The 19,043-nt window shown below is 37.6% G+C and overlaps 2 protein-coding genes across 2 annotated transcripts; one reads left to right on the forward strand and one right to left on the reverse strand.

Moving 5' to 3' along the window:
* Window positions 1-1,465: 1,465 nt before the first annotated feature.
* On the reverse strand, window positions 1,466-3,042 carry LOC126599080 (RING-H2 finger protein ATL20-like). Its single transcript, XM_050265435.1, has 2 exons — window positions 2,337-3,042; window positions 1,466-1,875 (listed from the first exon to the last, which is right to left on the reverse strand). Exons 1-2 carry the CDS (start codon window positions 3,040-3,042, stop codon window positions 1,466-1,468), a joined length of 1,116 nt encoding a protein of 371 aa, XP_050121392.1.
* A 4,379-nt stretch (window positions 3,043-7,421) lies between these two features.
* On the forward strand, window positions 7,422-8,693 carry LOC126599081 (uncharacterized). The gene is made up of 3 exons (XM_050265436.1): window positions 7,422-7,770; window positions 8,004-8,058; window positions 8,282-8,693. Exons 1-3 carry the CDS (start codon window positions 7,422-7,424, stop codon window positions 8,691-8,693), a joined length of 816 nt encoding a protein of 271 aa, XP_050121393.1.
* Window positions 8,694-19,043: the final 10,350 nt, after the last annotated feature.

Here is a 19,043-nt window from a genome sequence, read left to right on the forward strand (position 1 = left end):
CCACATTTACAAGTAATGATTCATGTGAAGTCATGTGGTTATTGCAACCACTATCAATGAACCAAACATGTTCATTTCTGACCATAGTTGCAGAATTGCATGCAAAGAACATTGAACTTTCCTCCTCAACTCTCTTGGCATGTTGAATGATTTTACTCATGCAATCCTTAGCAATGTGACCAAATTTGCCACACTTGTAGCACTTTGGTGTTCTCTTGAACTATCATTCACCATATTAAAGATTTCTGCAAGTTTTACAACCTTCTTTTGAATTGTCCTTATTGCCATTACACTTCACTACTGCACCAAATTTCTCTCATGGTTTACAAACCCTTTTTCTTTTTATTCTTCCAAAACTTCATATTCTTGGAATTACTAGTACGTGAGTTATTTCTAGGCTACATACTAAGATCATTGAATGCTCTCTCGGTGACATCTCCACCCTCAATATGTCTAATCAGTCTTTGTTCAAATCCCTTAAGCGTAGCAACTACCTCAGTGGAATCAAAATCACTAATATTCTTGGTTCCCTCAATTACAGATACAATGTTATCATATGATGGGGTAAACTATCTGATTAATCAATCCAAAAATCTAGTCAAGTAAATAGACAATACTTCACCATTTATCATTCTAGCATATTACGAATACCTTGAAGTTTTACTGTCATAACTTGCAAATCACCCTTGTACTCCTGATTCAAGGTATCCCAAGTTGCCTTGACTGTCTATTGATTTGCAATCTGAGGAAAGATCTCGTCCGCATTTGCCCCTTAGATCAACCCCAAGGCACTTGCATCATGAGCAATTAGATCCTGAGCAACGACTTGTTGCTTCTAAATCGGATGGAAGTTCAGAACCTTCATCCACGAATTTCCAAAGGTTAGGATACTTGAAATCTCTTCATTCTGATACACCAGAAATCGGAGTTAACTCCAGTGAAGATTGAAGCATGAAGCTTGAAGCTCACCTCAAGATCTAGCCATCTCGTTCTTTGATTCGACTGAGTTCTTCGTTGTAAATCCAGAAAATTTCTTTACAGTTCTCATCCCTTGATTCAAAATCAAACCAAGCTCTAATACCAAGTTAGTATTTGTAGTTCTTTTAATCTATGGTTTGGATTCTACATTGAACGAATGTAATGGAAAAAAAGATGACAGTGGCAGAGAACAATGGAGGATGTTGCTCCTTCTTTAATTGTTGGATTCAATTACAACATTCACACTGCATTGATGTGTGTGAGCAAAAAGACAAGATGACCGTGATACGACTGCACATGTTTCACTTATTCTACATACACAACTGATATGACAGCTGGCAGACTACAAAGTCATTCAGATATCCTAACTGTATATTGCAACTGGAACTAAACTTTAAAACAAACAGAAATGAAGAACAAGTCTGCAGGAATTGAAGTTTGTTGATCTGCAACAAGTTCACACCTCAACATTAGCTAGGCATCCCCATTATTTGGGTGGAAGTCGACAAAGCGGGCACGTTGCATTCCTTCTAAGCCACTCATCTATGCAATTAGCGTGAAAATAATGGTTGCATTGTGGTATAGTCCTCAGGGTTTCCTTTGGCTGGTACTCACCCAAACATATAGGGCAAGTATTGTCATCAATGAGTTGCTTTGGAAATTCCGACCTCTCACCAAGTTGAATCTTGGGATACAATTCGATGGTCGGACGATCAAGACCAAATAACTCGACAGAAGGTTGTTGATAGGTGATGATAGATAATTCCATATTGGGTTGGCGATGCTCACCACGAGCCCTTTTTTTGTCAAAAATATAAACTGCAAGTGCCCCAATGCTCAATATCCCTAAAATTACTGCGGCCATCGCTATGCAATACCTTACAACTGTTGAGAGAGCTGGGATTAAATTGCAATTAACATTCAATTGCATTCCATTAGAAAACATTTTGGTAATACATGTATATTGTTACGCACAAATATTTTCTTGTTAAACAATACAGCATAACATATATTTTTGGTTACATTAAAGTTAGAGTGTACCTACCTAACTCAAGTGACAATACGACATAATGAGATACAGTACTACAGTTTGTAACATACGTTTGTAGAATTTTAGTAGCTTATCTCTAATAAAGGTGATAGTATTTGTTTATGTTGTCAAATTGTGTATTGGTTAAGCTGTTGATTATGTATCCACTAACTCTATTTAGACATATGTACAAATTGATACCAATGCTAATTAACACCTTATAGATAATGCAGGTACATCATACAATTATATGTGAAACTCAATTGTAATAAACAGTGTTACTAAAAATATCAGTTTTATATGTCTAAGTAGCGTTTTATAAACATACCGGGTTCCGACGGACCAAAGCACCTAGGGCTGGAAATGCTGCCATTATTGGCCCCACAAGCAAGACCCCTTGCTTCACAATAACGACAATCAGGCATAGACCATGTCAACTGAGCTCCTAGGTCAAGATCTAGCCAATCAAATAAGCTTGGAACCAAAGTTGTCGACATTGGAACACAATAACGACGGTACGGTTCGTGATCAGGTGGCGATAAGAAGCTCGTCGGCACAACAATGACCTTGTATGTCTCACTGCTAAGGCAAGAGATCAAGGGCGCAGACCAAATTTTATAATAGAACGAGCAGTTTAGGAATGTGTAGTTTAGAGGGCTGTTCGTGTAATAGAAGGGTGAATTTACAAGATCGAGGTCGTTGTTGAGAAGCCGTTTAGGGAGGCAGTTATCCCCATCGTTGATCGTTACAACTTGGTACAAGTAGTCGATGTTTTGGACAATGAATTCCCTAGAAGATTGCAGAGTGATGATGGTTTGACTGTTGCTGTTGCATGAGAGAGAAAACCCTGGCCACCCACAATTTTTTGAGGCTTGTTGGTAACCTATCCAGCTGAAAGGGAAACGAACCACCGGGCCCTCGTAGGAGCATTTCGATTGACCGCAGGTGGCAGCGCTTTGAGGATGGAAGGAGAGGAATAAGAATAAGAAGAATGTGAAGATTTCAATGATAGCCATGTAAATGAACACTACCATTACGAATTTATGTTGTAATTTAATGACCTGCGTATGAGTGTGCCAATTAACCCAACAGAACAAACCAAATGAATTAGACTCCACGTTATTTTTTAGAAGCATATAGCAAAGATAGTAACGCAGAATAATCATGTTTCTGTCTCATAGTTGTTTTATACAATTTAGGTGATGACATTAATACCCTGACTGAATAATGGAAATTAAAAACGATAATAATAAAAAACAAGATAGAAATTTTCTTGGAGGCACACATGTATATACGTGCAGACAAATTATTTTATAATCTATTGGCGTTCGATTTTATTAGATATTGAGAGTTAAGCTGAACTAGGGAGTACTCATGATGAGCAAGTCGAAGCAAAAAGTACATTTCTGCATGAATCAGCCGCTGGTATCTTGGATATGCCAGGATGGAAAATGGAGAAAAAGAGGTAATGACCAAGTTTAATTTTAATATTTGGGTAATGACCAACCAAATACATTATATATCTCTTTGAGTCTTTGTCTTGACACCGTTGTAATCACCGTATGCATGACAACTATATATTGATAGAGATTACATTGTAAGGCTAGGATATTGCCACTTGTATGAAGATTAGAAAGTTAGTTAAGTTGTTAGTTTGTTAAGGAGGTTGAGATGTATATAAATACTGAGATATGTACTTGCTTAACAGCTAAGGAAATATACACAGAAGATTACAGTTTTTCTACTTCTCTCTCTAAAAACTCTCGACTCTCTTTCTCTCTTTATTTTTGTTTTTGTTGGTTAACATGGTATCGATCGCCATGAAAGCTCACACTTGACCTTCGATCCGAGTCTTCCACAGCTTTGATTCTTCGTCTTCATTGATCTTCTTGTTTCTTGCTCGTGGTTCTTGATCGAATTCACTCCATCTGCTCTGCAATTTAGGGTTTCTCTTCATCCCTAGGGTTCTGCAACTGTGACACTTGCTGCGATTTCGTCTTCTTCAATTCGTGCACTCCAGGTGTTTGGTGCTTGTTCTCAGAGACATTTATGCCAAATTCCGAAGTCGTCAACTCACAATACCGTAAAAATGGTAACTACCTCTCAATTACAGCTTCTTCAATCACCGATAACTGCATTGGTGTCATCGATTTCTACATCTGTGAATGTTAAATAGATGATTCGAACTACCTAAATTGGCATTTCCAAATGAAATTACTACTTGAAAGTAATGGAATTCTAGGGTTTGTTGATGGATCTCATCCTTGTCCTGCTTGATTTACCTCTCATTCTGGAGAATCTGATGTTAATTCGTCCAATTCATCTTCTTCCTCTGATAGTGATGAGTATTTGGTTTGGATGATGCATGATAAAGCCCTAATGCAATTACTCACTACATCTTTGAGTCCTGTAACTATGTCATGTGTGATTGCAAGTGCCAGTTCTAGGGATCTCTGGATTCGATTACAAGAGCAGTTTCTAATTGTCTCGAAGACTAGCATTTTTCAGATGAAATCAAATCTGTAAACAATTAAAAAGGGCTCTGATTCCATTACTCAGTACTTACAGAAGATAAAGGAAGCTAGAGATTATCTTTATGATGCTGGGGTTTATTTTCTTGATAAGGATATTGTTATACTTGCATTAAATGGTTTACCAGTATAGTACAATACATTTCAGACTATGATAAAGGGGTGTGAAAATGTCATTTCTTTGAAGGAATTTCGGATACAATTACTTGCTGAAGAAGCTATTCTCGAGTCCACTGTCAATACACCATTTATGACAACTATGATTGCTAATACTCCAACTTAGAGAGGGCCTCATTAAACCAGTTTTTTATCTAGTGGATTCAAGCAGTTCAATGCTAATAAGAACAAGGGCAAAGGCAGGTTCAATCAATGCACAAGAAGCTTTTCACCTCGACAGTATATACCTACTTAAACACATGTCATTCAAAGTCTAAGTCCTGGCATACTTGGTCAATTTCCAAATACACAGCAACCTATTCCCTCTACTCCACCTGAGAAGCCAAGGTGTCAAATTTGTGGGCGATTTAATCATAATACATGGTTCTGTTTTTATAATGAGAATGGTCACAATTATATTGGTGCTGGAGATCATTCTACTTATTCCCTTATCCCTTCATCTCCACAACAAGGGTATCAATACTCTCAGGTTGATGCATATCCATAACAAAAGGTTCACTCACAGGTTCTTAGACATCAGTCTCAATCACAGGCTTTACTGCATGCTTACCATACTATGGTCTCACAATCAAACCTTCACATGCTTCTACATCTAACCCACAAGTGTGGATCACTGATTCAGGTGCCACAAATCATATGATTGCTAATCTCTCCAATTTATCTCTGGCATCTCCTTATCCCAATTTATCTATGGTATCTCACATTGGTAGCACTATCTTTAAACCTTCTATATATCCTATCAAATTGAACTATGTGTTATATGTTCCTAAATTAACACAAAATCTTTTCTCAGTACATAAGAGATGTTTAGACAATAATTGTTGGCTTATCTTTGATGCCTTTTGTTTTGATTCAGCACAAGGTCATAGGAAGGATCCTATACAAAGGGTTGTGCAATAATGGACTCTATCCAATCTCTTCCCAGCCACTGTGTGTCCTGTAGCTTCTCAAAAGTACTGTCTCTAATAAAGCTCTCATTGGTCAGCTTGTTAACTTTACTATCGGGCATAATAGATTAGGACATCCATCTAATTCTGTTGTGTCTCTAATGTTGCATAAATCTAATGTTGTTTTTTTTTTCCAAAGAATCTAGTCCTAAAATGTGGCAAAGCTATTTAGAGGGCAAATTCTGCAAGCTGCCTTTTTCTTCCAGTGTTAATAAATCTATAATTCCCTTTGAAGTGGTACACAGTGATCTTTGGGGTCCTGCACCTTGTAAATCAGTGGATGGATATAAGTACTATGTTGTCTTCATTGATGAATGTACCAGGTATTCTTGGATTTTTCCCAATGATTAATAAATCCGATCTTTGTGCCACTTTTGTTGGTTTTCATTGTTATGTTCTCATACAATTCTCTGCAAATATAAAAGTTTTGCAAAGTTATGGTGGTGGTGAATATATTAGCAAAACTCTTCAATCATTTCTTTTACAGAAAAGCATTTCCCATAAAAAAAATCTTGCCCTTACACTCTAGAACAAAATGGCAAGGCTGAACAAAAGCATAGACATCTCATTGAAACCACAGTCACATTGTTACAAACAGCCAAAATACCCTCCAAGTTTTGGTCTTTTGCATGTCAAACAACTATCTATCTTATTAATAGGATGCCTACTCCCATATTGTCTAATAAGTCTCCCTTTGAAGCCTTATATGGTGTTGTCCCAATACTTCATCACTTGAGAACATTTGGTTGTGTCTGTTATCCTTTATTAAGACCATATAACTAAACTAAACTTTAAGCCAAGACTACAAAGTGTGTCTTCTTGGGCTATGCATCCAAATACAAAGGGTACATTTGTTACGTTGTGTCTCAAAATAAATTCTTTGTTTCTAGACATGTGGTGTTTAGTGAGAATGAATTTCCTTATATAGATTTATTGGCACAAACTAAAACAAATCTTTCTGTTCTAATAAGTTTAATGGTCTTTTTTCTTCTTATGTGGTCACATAACATAATATAGTTACCTTACCTTCTCTAGTTATCAACTCAAGTACAGTTCCTCCCTCATTTTCTCAATTCAATACTTCAAGTAACTCTGAGTCATCACCAAGTTCACCATCTGTTGTAGTGTCTTCCTCTATATCCCCACATTCATCACTCTCACCTGATTCCTAAAGTTCATCTCAGTCAATTACTGGTGCAATTTCATACACAACCTTTATCCCTGTGGCACTTGATCATAGTCCAGATACTTTACAAGTGGTTCTCTACATACCACCATTAAACTTACATCCTATGTAAACTAGGAGTAAGAGTGGTATTATTAAGAAGAAGGTTTTCTTATCTACACTTGCGGACTCCAATGATATTGATCTGTTTCTGCGTGAATCATCATCATATAAATATGCTCTTAAGAGTTCAGTGTGGTCTTAAGCAATGAAGAAGGAAATTAGTGCTTTACATGATCAGGGGACATGGAGTTTAGTCTCTTTAATAGCAAATAAGAACTTAGTGGTGTGTAAATGGATTTTCAAAATCAAAAAGGCATTCAGATGGGTTAATAGCAAGGCATAAAGCCTGATTGGTTGCCAAAGGCTTTTGTTAAGAGCCTGGTCTCGATTACAGTGAAACTTTTAGCCTGGTTGTTAAACCCACCACAGTAAGGATTGTTTTAGCATTGGCTGCTAATTTCAATTGGTCACTCTATCGACTTGATGTCAAGAAAGCATTCATCCATGGAATTCTGCAAAAGGAAGTGTACATGGCTCAACCACCTGGCTTTGAGGATCCTCAGAATCCATCTTTGGTGTGTAAATTGCATAAATCACTCTATGGATTGAAGCAGGCCCCAAGGGCATGGAATGACAAGTTCACTTCTTTTTTGCCTCAGTTGGGATTTCATAACACTTACTCTGATTCGTCATTATTTGTAAAAACTGTTGATGCAAATATTGTGATATTATTGCTTTATGTTGATGACATTATCATTACAGGCAATGATCCCACTGAGATACAACAAGTGATTAGAGACTTAACTTCTGAATTTGATATCAAAGACTTAGGTCCTCTTCACTTCTTTCTGGGAATTCAGATTTCCAAAACTGCGAATGGTTTATTTCTGTCACAACAGAAATATATGCAGGATTTGCTTGTTAAAACCAAAATGATTGAGTGAATGTCTTGTGATACACCTAGTCTCCCATACAACAAGTTACTCATGGATGATGGTGAGCCCTACTCTAATCCTACATTGTATAGAAGTGTAGTGGGAGCATTCCAATACCTCACATTTACCATGCCCGATATTTCTTTTTCTGTGCACCAAGTTTGACAATTCATGAAGAATCTAATGGTCTCCCATTTCATTGCTGTCAAAAGAATTTTGAGGTATTTGAAAGGTACGATGGATTTTAGCCAGTGTTCTAAAAAACGACCTAAGCGGCCTCCTATGTGCTGGGTGGTCACCATCCGAGGCGTTTTCTTACAAATTGGCCAGAAAAATCGCTTGGCCTCTAGGCAGTTAGGTGGAGCTGGACCCATTTTTTTTTTTTGGAAATTAAAAAATAAAAAAATCCTATCTTTATTCTAACTTTCTAACTTCTAACTTCCTCTACCCTGCAGCTACCCTAATTGCAAAACCCAAGTCTCGTTGTCAGCCACTTCATCTCTTCTTCCTCAACTACAGTGCACTCACCAGCTGCGACTTCAAGAGGTTTTCTGGGCCATCATCGTCGATCGTCTCTCCCAGTTTCCACAGTCTCCACTCTTGCCAGCGTTGAAGGCTCTACAACTCTTGCCGTCTCGAACTCTCATCGTATCTACAACTCTAACTCTCACATTTACATCGAAACTCCCATCTGCATTTGCATCTGAATATAGCCATGGTTGCTTTGCTAGAGGTTTCTGGAAAAAGAACAAGAGAGAGAAAAAGAGAGCCATGGTTGGTTGCTTTGCTAAAGGTTTCTGGAAAAAGAAAGAGGGAGAGAGAGAGAGAGAGAGAGATTTCTGGGATTTTGTGTGGTTCATGGGCTGATAAGAAATTAAAATGGGAAGAGAGATGTGGTTGTTTATTTGCCACGTTTATGTCTTCTCTTTTTTTTTTTTTTTTTTGTCATTTTTTTGTCTTTATCATCAGGAATAAGAAATTTATTTTTATATAAAGAAACAAGGTTGTTTATTAAATGAGAAGCAAAGCCCAATAATAATTAAAATATGTGGGCTGAGTAAATGTTATAAAACTAACATAAAAAGCCCTAAAATTTTACAAATAATATATATATATATATATAATAAATATACATAAATCTGCCTAGGCCGCCTAGGTATCCGCCTAAGCGCTAGACCCCTGTCCGCCGCCCAACTAGTGCCTAGCGTTTTTTAGAACCTTGATTTTGGCATCTCCTACTCTAAGGGAGATTTGACATTACATACTTTTAGTGATGCTGATTGGGCGAGTGATCCCAATAATCGACGATCTACAACATGCTTAGCTATGTTCTTAGGAAATAATCCTATCTCGTGGTCATCTAAGAAGCAACAAACAGTTTCACGTTCAATAACTAAGGCCGAGTATCATGCTTTATCTTCCACGGCAGTTGAACTGGATTAGATTCAATAGATTCTCACTTTCATGCATGTTCCAATATCTGTAACTCCTATGCTGTTTTGTCACAATCTTTCTGCTATAACCTTGTTCTTCAACCCAGTATAACATCAACGGACAAAACACATTGAAATAGATGTACACTTTGTTTGGGAGAGAGTAGCCAAAAACAAGCTTCTGGTGCAGTTTATCTCATCCAAGGAGCAATTTGCTGACATATTAACCAAAGGTCTCAGTGCTCCATTATTTTGCATTCATTGTACCAATCTCATGTTAGGATCATTCAAACATGAGATTGTGGGGGGATGATAGAGATTACATTGTAAGGCTAGGATATTGCCATTTGTATGAAGATTAGAAAGTTAGTTAAGTTGTTAGTTTGTTAAGGAGGCTGAGATGTGTATAAATAATGAGATATGTACTTACTTAACAGCTAAGGAAATATACACCTAAGATTACAATTTTTCTACTTCTCTCTCTAAAAACTCTTGACTCTCTTTCTCTATTTCTGTTTCTGTTGGTTAACATATATGACTTAGCTCTAGACAAGTTAGTTTTTATTAATTACTATCTTTAATTCGTTTGACAAACCATGTTACTTCACAACATATATGTATGTTAGCAACAATGGTGATGCTAGGTAAATTATATTTTGTAGACCGCATATAAATTAACTTTACTTAAGGTCCACAATAAAGGTAGATTTTACATTTATTAAAGAGATAGTTTAGATGTGGTTTATAAATTGTGGTCCTTAACATTTTTCTAGCAATAATGTAAAGAACAATACATGTGTCATTTGTCCATCTCATGAGTTCACTTTCTTGACACAATTTTGGTTATATATATTTTGACTGTGCAAATATTGTACTCAAAATTGGTTATGTTCTTAATTCTTTGTACCCAAAAGAAAAATCAAACTAGCGACGGTATAATCTTTGATATATATATATAATAAATAGACAATTCTATATAAGTATGCAAAGATGACTAAATGATCTCTAATTTGATTGTGTATTAAAAAAAAAGTTGTAAAGATGGATTAATAAAAGAAAGTTATAAACCAAAAACCAAAGTTCATTTCAAGGTTTTTTTTTTTCATTCATTCTCCTCTTTTTCTTTTTAAATACAAGTGAAATTACAACTTTAACTTACACTAGAGGAGAGCAGAAAGTTTGAACTCAAAACACAATGTGTTGAAGAGGAAACCCTAACCACAGCGGACAAAATTCACCACTTGTTTTCTATCGTTGTTAATTCTCTATAATTTCTCCTCTCTCTTTTTCACCATATAATTTTGGGAGTTTTAACGAAAAGCCCACGGTAATGTTCACTTTAACGAAAAACCACATTTTTACACTAAAAAGTCAAACTTGATACTATTCACTTTACCTTTTATTTTGTCCTTATCATTAAAACTCAAAGTTTTCAAGCCTTTTTCATTAGTTTTCCTTATAATTTTCCCATTTCTGATCAAGCACAAAAACTATAAAAATTAAAAGCCAAAAATAAATTGGTTATCAAATAAACATTTTAACTTTACGTAGTATTATACCGATCGATACATGGTCTCTGAAAACACAAAATACTTGTGGTACTATTATCTCTCCTGTGGATTTCGACAAAGCGGGCACGTTGCGTTCAACTTAAGCCATTCATCTATATAATTAGCATGGAAATAGTGTTCGCAATCAGGTATGGTCCTTAATGTTTCCATGGACTGGTACTCACACAAGCATATTGGGCAAGTGTTGTCATTAGGCTTGGGCAATTCCAATCTCTCACCAAGTTGAGTCTTGGGATATGATTCGATGGTCGGACCGTCAAGGCCGGTTGTGATTGCGCGAGGTTGCCGATTGGTTACGGTAGATAATTCTACGATGGGCTGGTTCCGTCCACTGACCTCCGTCATTCTGCCACAACAATGAAGTCCAAGCCAAATGCTTAACAAAAGCACAGGAATTCCCACACCCATCATTATGCCGTGCTTTCTAGCTTTTGAGGGATCTGAAGAGACTCCAACTGCAACATATATTGAATTGCATTGGATTAGTTTTACTATCATCTAAATATCACGTATATGTTTATTTTGCTGGACTGTGAATGTAATGGAACATTTAGGCAAGAATCAATGTTATTAATAATCCAAATTCACTGATAAACGTATACAGAAACAATTATGCCAGAAAAATGTCCTATATGCATCATACCAAAGCATCGGATTTGCAAACGCTTTCCTTTCTTTAACTCGCAAACCTGACCTCGTTATTCACAAGAACGACAATCAGGCACCTTCCATGTCAACTCGATGTCATGGTTATCCCAATCGAATAAACTCGGAGCCAAAGTTGTCAAAATCACAGAGCAAAGGGGCAATGGAATTGGATAGGGTGGCAATAGCCAACTTGTACGCAAAGCAATGACCTTGAAGTACTCAGTGCTGAGGCAAGATATGATGCGTGAAGGCATGCTGCCTACTTCAGAGGAGGAACAGTTGAAGAACGTGTAGTTCACCAGGCTGCTGAAAGTACGGTGGAGGAAGGGTGAATTTTCCACAAGACTAGTTTCATGGTGGAGAAACCGTTTAGGGAGACAGTTATCGGGGTCGCTGATCGATACCACTTGTATCATGTAGTTGATGGTTTGGACAGTGAAGTCACCAAAAGATGGAAGAGTGAGAGTGGTTTGACTTCTGTTGTTACATGAGAGATCATACCCTGGATACCCACAATTAGTTTTGGCTTGGTGGTTTGTTAGCTGGAAAGGGAAACGAACCAACGGGCCACCGTCAGAGCAGTTTGAGCCACCGCATGTGGTGCTAGCGCTATGAGGATGGAAGAGGAAGAACAGGAAATAGATCAAGAAGTTACAGATTTCTAAGGTAGCCGTGTGATGATTGAGCCATAGGATAGACGGGAAAACTATATCAATATTTTGGTCGTATGCGTAATGGCCATTGACCGACCTATGACTGACATAATATAAAGCCAATCGATAAGGCAAAATAATTATTTTCAATCATCTCTTTCACTGCATTCTTTAAATTTAAATAGCAATCACTGTAATATTTTAACTATCATGTCCTTATCTCACACCAGATGTATATCCTTTGCAGATTAAATGACAATCATATGAGAAAAGAGAACCGCAACGAAAATCAAATTAAGAATACGTACAATAGACTACTCATGATGTTCTCTAGGTGTACGGATACATCTTTCCTTAACCCTATAAACCTCTTCTCTTATTCTTCTTATTTTTTCATTCCTCGCATTATACACCAAAATACTAGTTATATATGCTAATATATAGCTCTAATGCAAGACGAAAATTATTTTTTCTTACACCTAGCGCCATAAACTATAACCAAATCAAATGAAAACTAATGAAAAGGGTTTGAAAAGTTTTAGTGTTAATCAAAAACCTTGTTATAAGTTTTGTTTAATGATTTGTACATGGCCCATATTAAAGTAGTCCAACTAAAAATGGTCTAACTATAATAAATTCTGATTTGTCAATTTTACCCTTAACTTTTTTAGGTTGAGTTCCATATTTTTGTCGTTAATGGAGTTCGTCGTTAATGTACCCACTAAATTCGATTCAGTTTATTATTATGAAATGGTGCCGTTCACTCGTTCTTTCAGTCTGAAACTAAAACCCTACCCCCTTACACTTCGCAACCTTTCAATCTGAAACCATTATCTTCCCTTATCCTTCCCAAATCCCAAGTTCCCAGTTGCCATTCGCAGCCTTCGCCGCTCCACGCACCTGCGACCTATCTTCGTCTTCTTCCTTCCCAACGACCTACAACGGTGTGACCCGTTTCACTCTCAGTCAGTGTCGTCATCTCACTCTCAATCTTTCACCCCCGTGACCCGTGACAACATGACCCGCGACCTCCTCTGGCTCTGAGCCCTTTCGCCATTTTCAGTCTTGAGTCTCTCGAACCACGACTTCTTTTGCAAGGTTAGTCAGTCAGTCTCTCATGTTCTACAGATTTTCTTTGATAGTAATGCTTACTATTATTGTCAATTAGAAAAATCTGATGGGTGAGGAAGGGGATGTGAGGAAGGGTTTGTCAATTAGAAAAATTGGGAGGTTTTGATTTAAGGTTTGTAACCATTGGCTGTGCATCTGAACATTCATACCCTTGTGGTGAAAACTGGGTTCGACTTCAATGTTTATGTTAAAACCAGTTTGCTCTGTTTGTATGTGAAATGTGGGTATTTGGAACATGCACATAAGATATTTGATGAAATGTCGGAGAAAAATGTTATTTCTTGGACTGCTGTGATTTGTGGGTACATTAAAAGGTTTTTTGTGTATGGTTCTTCTCTTTTAAAGATTTAATCTCTTCACTTATTATGGTAGAAAGGTACCTGCATAATCTAGATCTCTCTATTGAGATTTGGTGTAATTGGCACAACAGAGTTGTCTGATTTATTCATATCTAAACCTTCTAGCGATGAATTCTGCATTTACTAATCTGTCAATTAACTTGCTTTCATCTTCCCATGTCAGCTTGACACACCCCGATCAAGATCAAGGCATGCTGGCCGTCACGTGAGAGTGATGTAGCCATGTGCACAGTGCGGAAACAATAAAGATAAGAATTATACAAATAATTAAAAACCGAAATACTAAAGTTCACTACTAAACAGGAAGTGATAAGAGTTAGTTACAATAGTAAACACTCCTAATCATAGCATATTAAGTCTAGGTGCAGTCCAATATGACAAGTACTAATTATACAGTACCAAGAATGTCCTACTATTATTTAGATAAGTCAGAACTGCCGACGTCCTCAAGCCACCAACAACAAGCTTACTTAAAACCTGGAGGGGCGCAAAACAAAAAACGTGAGTGGGCAAAAATAAATGTTTTACAAAATCGTTTTCTTTATCAACATATCTAACCCCTCGCTGTAAAACATTTATAATTTTTCCCAGAATCAGAATATAAGCATATACATAATATATAAATATATATGAAATCATATCAATTCAATTCATGCTTCACATAATCATATTCAAATATATGACATACTAATATATAACAGAGTAAGTAATTCAGGTAAGAATAAATTCATAGAATATGATACGTTAGCCAGAACCCCTGTGGTAGTTTATACGATTGAATTCATAGCTCAAAGTCAATCTAGCCGGAGTCACTACAATGACCTATACGGCAATATAATGTACATAAATCAGAACCCCTAAAAAGGTTTGTACGACAAGATTGGGTGTAATATAGTTATGCTCAATTTTACTCTCTCATAGTAGTCAGGCGATAAATTGCTAGTCACCCTACGAGTCGGAACCATAAATAAGGTATGTACGACAAGACTGTGCACTTAATTTGGATCCAATATGAGCATATAGTGCGGGAGGTGACATAAATAAACAAGCATGTACTTCATATCTCTGACTAAATCACAATCACCCTAGGTGCAGTTTTATGAGTTCAACATCAATCAATCACATGTCACATCATCGATGATTCACATAGCCAAACATAACTTACTTAAACTTACATGTGCCTCCACAGCACCACATATATATATATATATGCAACCATGAAATGCATATTCAGAATATAAAAGCATTTGGCATATTATTTCAAAGCATACTTTCCTTAAAAATGCATTTCTGGGAAATATACCTAGTATATAAATATACTGAAAACAAATGTCGACGGGTCGTAACCCCCGAGTCGCCCGTGGATACGCTCGTCCTCGGGATAAGTCTCACATATATGCGAATTAACTATAAAAACGTTATTTTAAAGCACATGGACAAAACTAGCTAATAACTTCTCATACATTGCTCAAAATGGGTATATCAATACACCATAGTGACCTACACAACCTCAGGATCATCCCCAAATTTTTAGATAATTTTTTCGAGTTCCCATGCGCCCCCACGCGCGGCCAAACCTGACGGATTCTCTAACCACCGTTAAGGAATATTCTGTTAAAGCCTAACAGGTTCCGTTAAAACTGACTGACGGCATCACCATATTCCATCCAAACTGACGAAATATGCCGTCAACTTCTCCGGTGAGTCGCCGGTCGTCGGAAAACTGGGTAAAACTTTAAAACGTCTATTCTCGCTCGTTTCTTAACCATTTTTCATCAAATTTATACCAATAGAAAGCTGGAGATGAGTAAAACAACGTTATACCTGTTTAAAGCTCCAAAAATCACGAAATCTCGTCAGAGAAATTCGAGGAAACCGGACAACTTCGAAACTAGCTATCCCAACGTCTAAATCTTTCCAACGAAGCACTCCGAGCCTCCTTAGAACCTCCTAAAGCTTCCTATGGTCTTGAAATTCCATAAAAATCAACATTTTACGTGAGCATGAATAGTACCTCATATCGGGGTTATGGTTTCGACATGAAAACGATGGAGTTCTTACCTGGAACGTGTACCCCAAGACTCGTATGGTCCTTACGAACATAATGGTGGTCTTAGAATCCTCGATCTGTCACGATTCAAAAGGTTTTGGGTTTAAGTCCGTATAGAAGGGAAGAGAGAGAGTCTGAGAGATAGAGAGAGGACACGGGAGGGAAAAGAGGGAAGGTTATGGGTGTGTATGTGTGTGGTCCAAAGTCACCAATCACAAATAATAATTTTCTTACTTCCAATTGGGTCCAAAATAATAGGGACTTAACACATTGGTCCTCAACCACACATAGCCCCACGATGTCACAAACGCTCAAGGGTAAATCTGTCTTTGCACAACCACGATAATGAATTATCGGGACGTGCTGTGACAATCTCCCCACCTTATAAAATTTTGTCCTCGAAATTACATACAACCAATACCTCCATTAATAATCATAAAACAAGCGTGGATACATCTCTCTCATCCGATCATCTGTCTCCCAAGTAACTTCTTCCACTGAATGATTTCTCCATAACACCTTCACCAAACGTACGGTCTTTTTCCTTAGTTCCTTATCCTTCCAATCCAAAAGAGTCACTGGTTTCTCATCATAAGTCAAATCCGGATTAATTTCCAAAGGTTGAAGAGGGATCACATGTGAAGGATCTGAAACATAATGTTGAAGCATCGAAACATGAAATACATCGTGCACCTTGGATAACTCTGGAGGCAACTCAAGCCTGTAAGCAACCTCACCGACTCGCTCGGTGATCATATATGGTCCAATGTACCTAGGACTCAACTTTCCTTTCTTTCCAAATCGTACAACACCTTTCCAAGGTGATAGCTTCAGAAATACCTAATCGCCTACATCGTACTTCCGATCAGTGGCATGCTTGTCTACTAAACTCTTTTGTCGATCTTAGGCCGCTTTCAGGTTAGACTTAATTACCTGAACATTTTGAGTAATCACATCCACAATCTCAGGCCCCACAAAAACTCTTTCGCCAACCTCTTACCAACATAGAGGCGTACGACAAGATTTCCCATAAAGTGCCTCAAATGGTGCCATACCAATACTCTAATGATAACTGTTGTTGTAGGCAAACTCTATCAAATCCAAACAATCATGCCAACTATCTCCAAACTGCAACACTGAAGATCTCAACATATCCTCTAATGTTTGAATGGTTCTCTCAGATTGTCCATCTGTCTAAGGGTGATATGTCGTATTATAAAGCAATCTCGTACCAAGAGATTCTTGAATGCTATCCAGAACTTGGAAGTAAATCTGGGATCCCGATCCGAGATAATATTAACTGGCACACCATGATGCTTCACAATCTGCGATATAAATAACTTAGTTAATCGGCTTAACGAATACTTCTCCCTCACTAGAATAAAATATGTTGACATCGTAAGCCGATCAACTACCACCCAAATGCCGTCATAACCATTTTGTGTACGAGGGAGCTTGTACACAAAATCCATAGTAATATTTTCCCATTTCCACTGTGGAACGGGAAGTGGCTGCATCAACCCAAACGGCTTCTTCCTTTCCGCTTTAACCTGTTGGCAAATGGCACACCTACTCACATATTCGAAAATTTCCCTTTTCATACCTGGCCAATAATAAAATGGTCTAATGGTATGATACATCTTAGTGCCTCCTGGATGCATCGCATATGCCGAAATATGTGCTTCGTCCAAAATTTCTTTCTTTAATTCTGCATTATTCGGCACATACATTCTGCTTTCCTGCATAAGCATACCATCAGATTTTCGAATCCCGAAATCTTTCTTTTTGGCTTGATTTCTTGCTTCAATTATTTCCTGGGTCTCTTCATCAATCATCTGAGCATCAAGTACACGGTCAACTAAAATTGGCCTAACCTGAAAATTAGCAAGCAAGGCTTCTTCTCGATCTTCCACTCCAGTAGACCTCAAATCTCCTATAAGAGGGATATGACAATCATAAATGGCATTGAGTTTGGCTGGGGTCTTCCTACTAAGTGCATCCGCCACTGCATTTGCATGACCAGGATGATACGCAATCGTACAGTCATAATCACTAAGCAACTCAATCCATCTCCGCTGCCGAAGATTAAGATCTCTCTGAGTAAACAGGTACTGAAGACTCTTATGATCTGTGAAGATCTTACATTTCTCGCCATAAAGATAATGCCTCCAAATCTTCAAAGCAAAGATGATAGCCGCTAACTCTAAGTCATGTGTAAGTAATTCTTCTCATGAGGTTTCAACTGTCTCAAGGCGTAAGCAATTACCCTATCATGTTGCATTAATACACAACCCAAACCATTCAGAAAAGCATCACTATAAACCTCATAATTACCACTATCATCTGGAAGCGCTAGAACATGAGCATGAGTGAGATAGTACTTCAACTGCTGGAAACTTTGCTCACATTTATTATCCCATTCAAACTTAACATCCTTTCGAGTCAACCTCGTCAATGGTAAAGCAATCACTGAAAAATCCTTAACGAACCGTCTATAATAGCCTGCTAAGCCAAGAAAACTCTGTACCTCGGTGACGGTTCGAGGTTGCTCCCAATTCTCTACAGCTGCTACTTTTTGAGAATCCACTTGAATGCCTTGAGCAGAAATGACATGTCCCAAAAATGCCACTTGATTCAACCAAAATTCACATTTGCCAAACTTAGCATATAGTTGGTGTTCCCTCAAACTGCTCAACACCAACTTCAAATGTCTAGTATGCTCAGCCTTAGACTTAGAGTATACCAAAATATCGTCAATGAAGACAATAACAAATCTGTCCAAATATGGCCGGAATACTCAATTCATCAAATCCATAAAAGCTGCTGGTGCATTAGTTAACCCGAATGGCATCACAAGAAACTTATAATGACCATATCGAGTCCTGAATGCGGTTTTAGGGACATCTTCATTTTTAATCTTCAACTGATAGTATCCCGACCTCAAGTCAATGTTAGAAAATACGCAGACACCTCTGAGTTGATCAAATAAATCGTCTATACGAGGCAATGGATAACGGTTCTTAATGGTTACCCGATTCAATTGCCTGTAATCAATGTACAGCCTCAAAGTTCCATCTTTCTTCCTCACAAATAAAACTGGATCTCCCCAAGGTGAAGTCCTCGGCTGAATAAAACATTTATCCACTAACTCTTGCAACTGGACTTTCAATTCCCTTAATTAAGCATGAGTCATTCTATAAGGAGTTAAAGATATGGGATTTGTACCTAGAAGCAGATCAATAACAAACTCCACCTTTCCATCTGGTGGCAATCCAGGCGAATCCTCAGGGAATACATCCGGAAAATATCTGACCACATGAACATCCTCCACACTACTAGGAGCATCATCATTCAACACCACATGAGCCAAAT

Source organism: Malus sylvestris, chromosome 14 (genome assembly GCF_916048215.2).
Source record: "Malus sylvestris chromosome 14, drMalSylv7.2, whole genome shotgun sequence".
In the NCBI taxonomy this organism is placed as follows: Eukaryota; Viridiplantae; Streptophyta; class Magnoliopsida; order Rosales; family Rosaceae; genus Malus; species Malus sylvestris.

Excerpts from the sequence above, each read along its gene's own strand:
- LOC126599080 (XM_050265435.1), bottom strand. The coding sequence starts at position 3,042 with ATGGTAGTGTTCATTTACATGGCTATCATTGAAATCTTCACATTCTTC. Across the intron at positions 1,876-2,336 it reads CTTTGGTCCGTCGGAACCCG|CTCTCTCAACAGTTGTAAGG; the intron begins GTATGTTTATAA and ends ATTTAATCCCAG.
- LOC126599081 (XM_050265436.1), top strand. The coding sequence starts at position 7,422 with ATGGCTCAACCACCTGGCTTTGAGGATCCTCAGAATCCATCTTTGGTG. Across the intron at positions 7,771-8,003 it reads GATTTCCAAAACTGCGAATG|AATCTAATGGTCTCCCATTT; the intron begins GTTTATTTCTGT and ends CAATTCATGAAG. Across the intron at positions 8,059-8,281 it reads AATTTTGAGGTATTTGAAAG|CTACCCTAATTGCAAAACCC; the intron begins GTACGATGGATT and ends TCTACCCTGCAG.